The 1,304-nt window shown below is 42.2% G+C and overlaps 1 protein-coding gene across 1 annotated transcript; it reads left to right on the top strand.

Moving 5' to 3' along the window:
* Nucleotides 1–329: 329 nt before the first annotated feature.
* On the top strand, nt 330–1,058 carry PHALS_02474 (RxLR-like protein; the record flags this gene model as incomplete). The annotated part of the gene is made up of 1 exon (XM_024716909.1): nt 330–1,058. One exon carries the CDS (start codon nt 330–332, stop codon nt 1,056–1,058), a length of 729 nt encoding a protein of 242 aa, XP_024582460.1.
* Between the last annotated feature and the right edge of the window lie 246 nt (nt 1,059–1,304).

Below are 1,304 nucleotides of genomic sequence, written 5' to 3'. Positions count from 1 at the left end.
CAGATGTTTCTGCAAAAGTCATGATTGAGCTATCACATGGTAAGAAATGTTCAAGCTTTTCACTACAATTTCGATAGAAGTACAAAGTCACAAACTATGTTATGGTTTTGGCACAAATAATTTAATTTTTATACATGGATGCTCAGTTCTGAATACATCCAATACCATGTGTTTTCTGCATTCGCGAGTGATATCCGAATTGTTACACAAAAAACTTGTGTTGAGGAACTGGTCCGACCAGTACTGAATCAAAACCTCTACCACCGGGGATAGAACAAGGAAGTTCATGGGCTACTCATTCTCAATTCTTCCAAATATCTCGAACAAGGATGCTTTCAACGGTCTTGTGCGCAATTGCCTTTTTCAATTTGGCGAATGCCGACGACGAATTGCAACCTGTGATCAACAAGTTACAGTACGACAAGGTTAAGCCGTTCCCTGCCACTGAACGCGATTGCCCCATCAATGAGATCGCTTTAGATTTCCAACCTATGCTTCGCATTGAGAGTGGTTGTCATCCATACCCTGCCGTGGACAAAAATGGCTACATCAGTGATGGTCTAGGAGTTTCGCATTGGTTTACTGACTGCTCAGGTTCGCCAGAAGGCTCTCAAGTATATGGTCGTGCGCATGTATACAAGGGGTATTTGGCTATAATGTATGCATGGTACTTCCCAAGAGATTTTATGACCACACCTTTCTATGTCGGTCACCGTCATGGATGGGAGCATGCTATTCTGTGGATCGAAGGTTCATCCGAAGACGCAGTATTGCTTGCGGCATCAGTTGAATCCACGTTGAGCTACGATACGTATGCCCCCGTTCCGTCCAAGTACATGAAGAGCGATCATATCAAGCTCGAATACACTTGGCTGGGTGTGACTCATCACTACTTGACTGCTACGAAAGAATCGGGAGAGTTCCAAGACTTGGTCATGTGGGACAACTTGACTGAGAATGCTCACAAATCGTTAAATGAAAAGGTCTCGCTGAACTTCGACTCACCCCTCAGCGACAAGAGATTCTTCAAGGCTCTTCGTAAATCGTATCCATTCTAAGATACGGATTTGCATCGTGCTTTTGCTTAGGATTTGTGAAGTTAAGGAAACATCAGATCATCAGATTGCGTATATCTTTAACTTTACAATAATATATGCTTTTAGACTATAAACTAACGAGTTAATTCATTTGATGGCCGATCAACAGCTAAACTTAAAGTGTCATCACGTAAGCGACCGAATTTGTAGGATGAGTGCCTTAATTAAGATCCCTAATTCTGCAAATATAGAAACAGCGTCAATCCT

This window comes from Plasmopara halstedii (genome assembly GCF_900000015.1).
Source record: "Plasmopara halstedii genome assembly, contig: Scaffold_1963, whole genome shotgun sequence".
NCBI classification, from domain to species: Eukaryota; Oomycota; class Peronosporomycetes; order Peronosporales; family Peronosporaceae; genus Plasmopara; species Plasmopara halstedii.
Note: the sequence above shows the minus strand (reverse complement) of the source record. Positions and strands in the feature narration are given on the sequence as shown.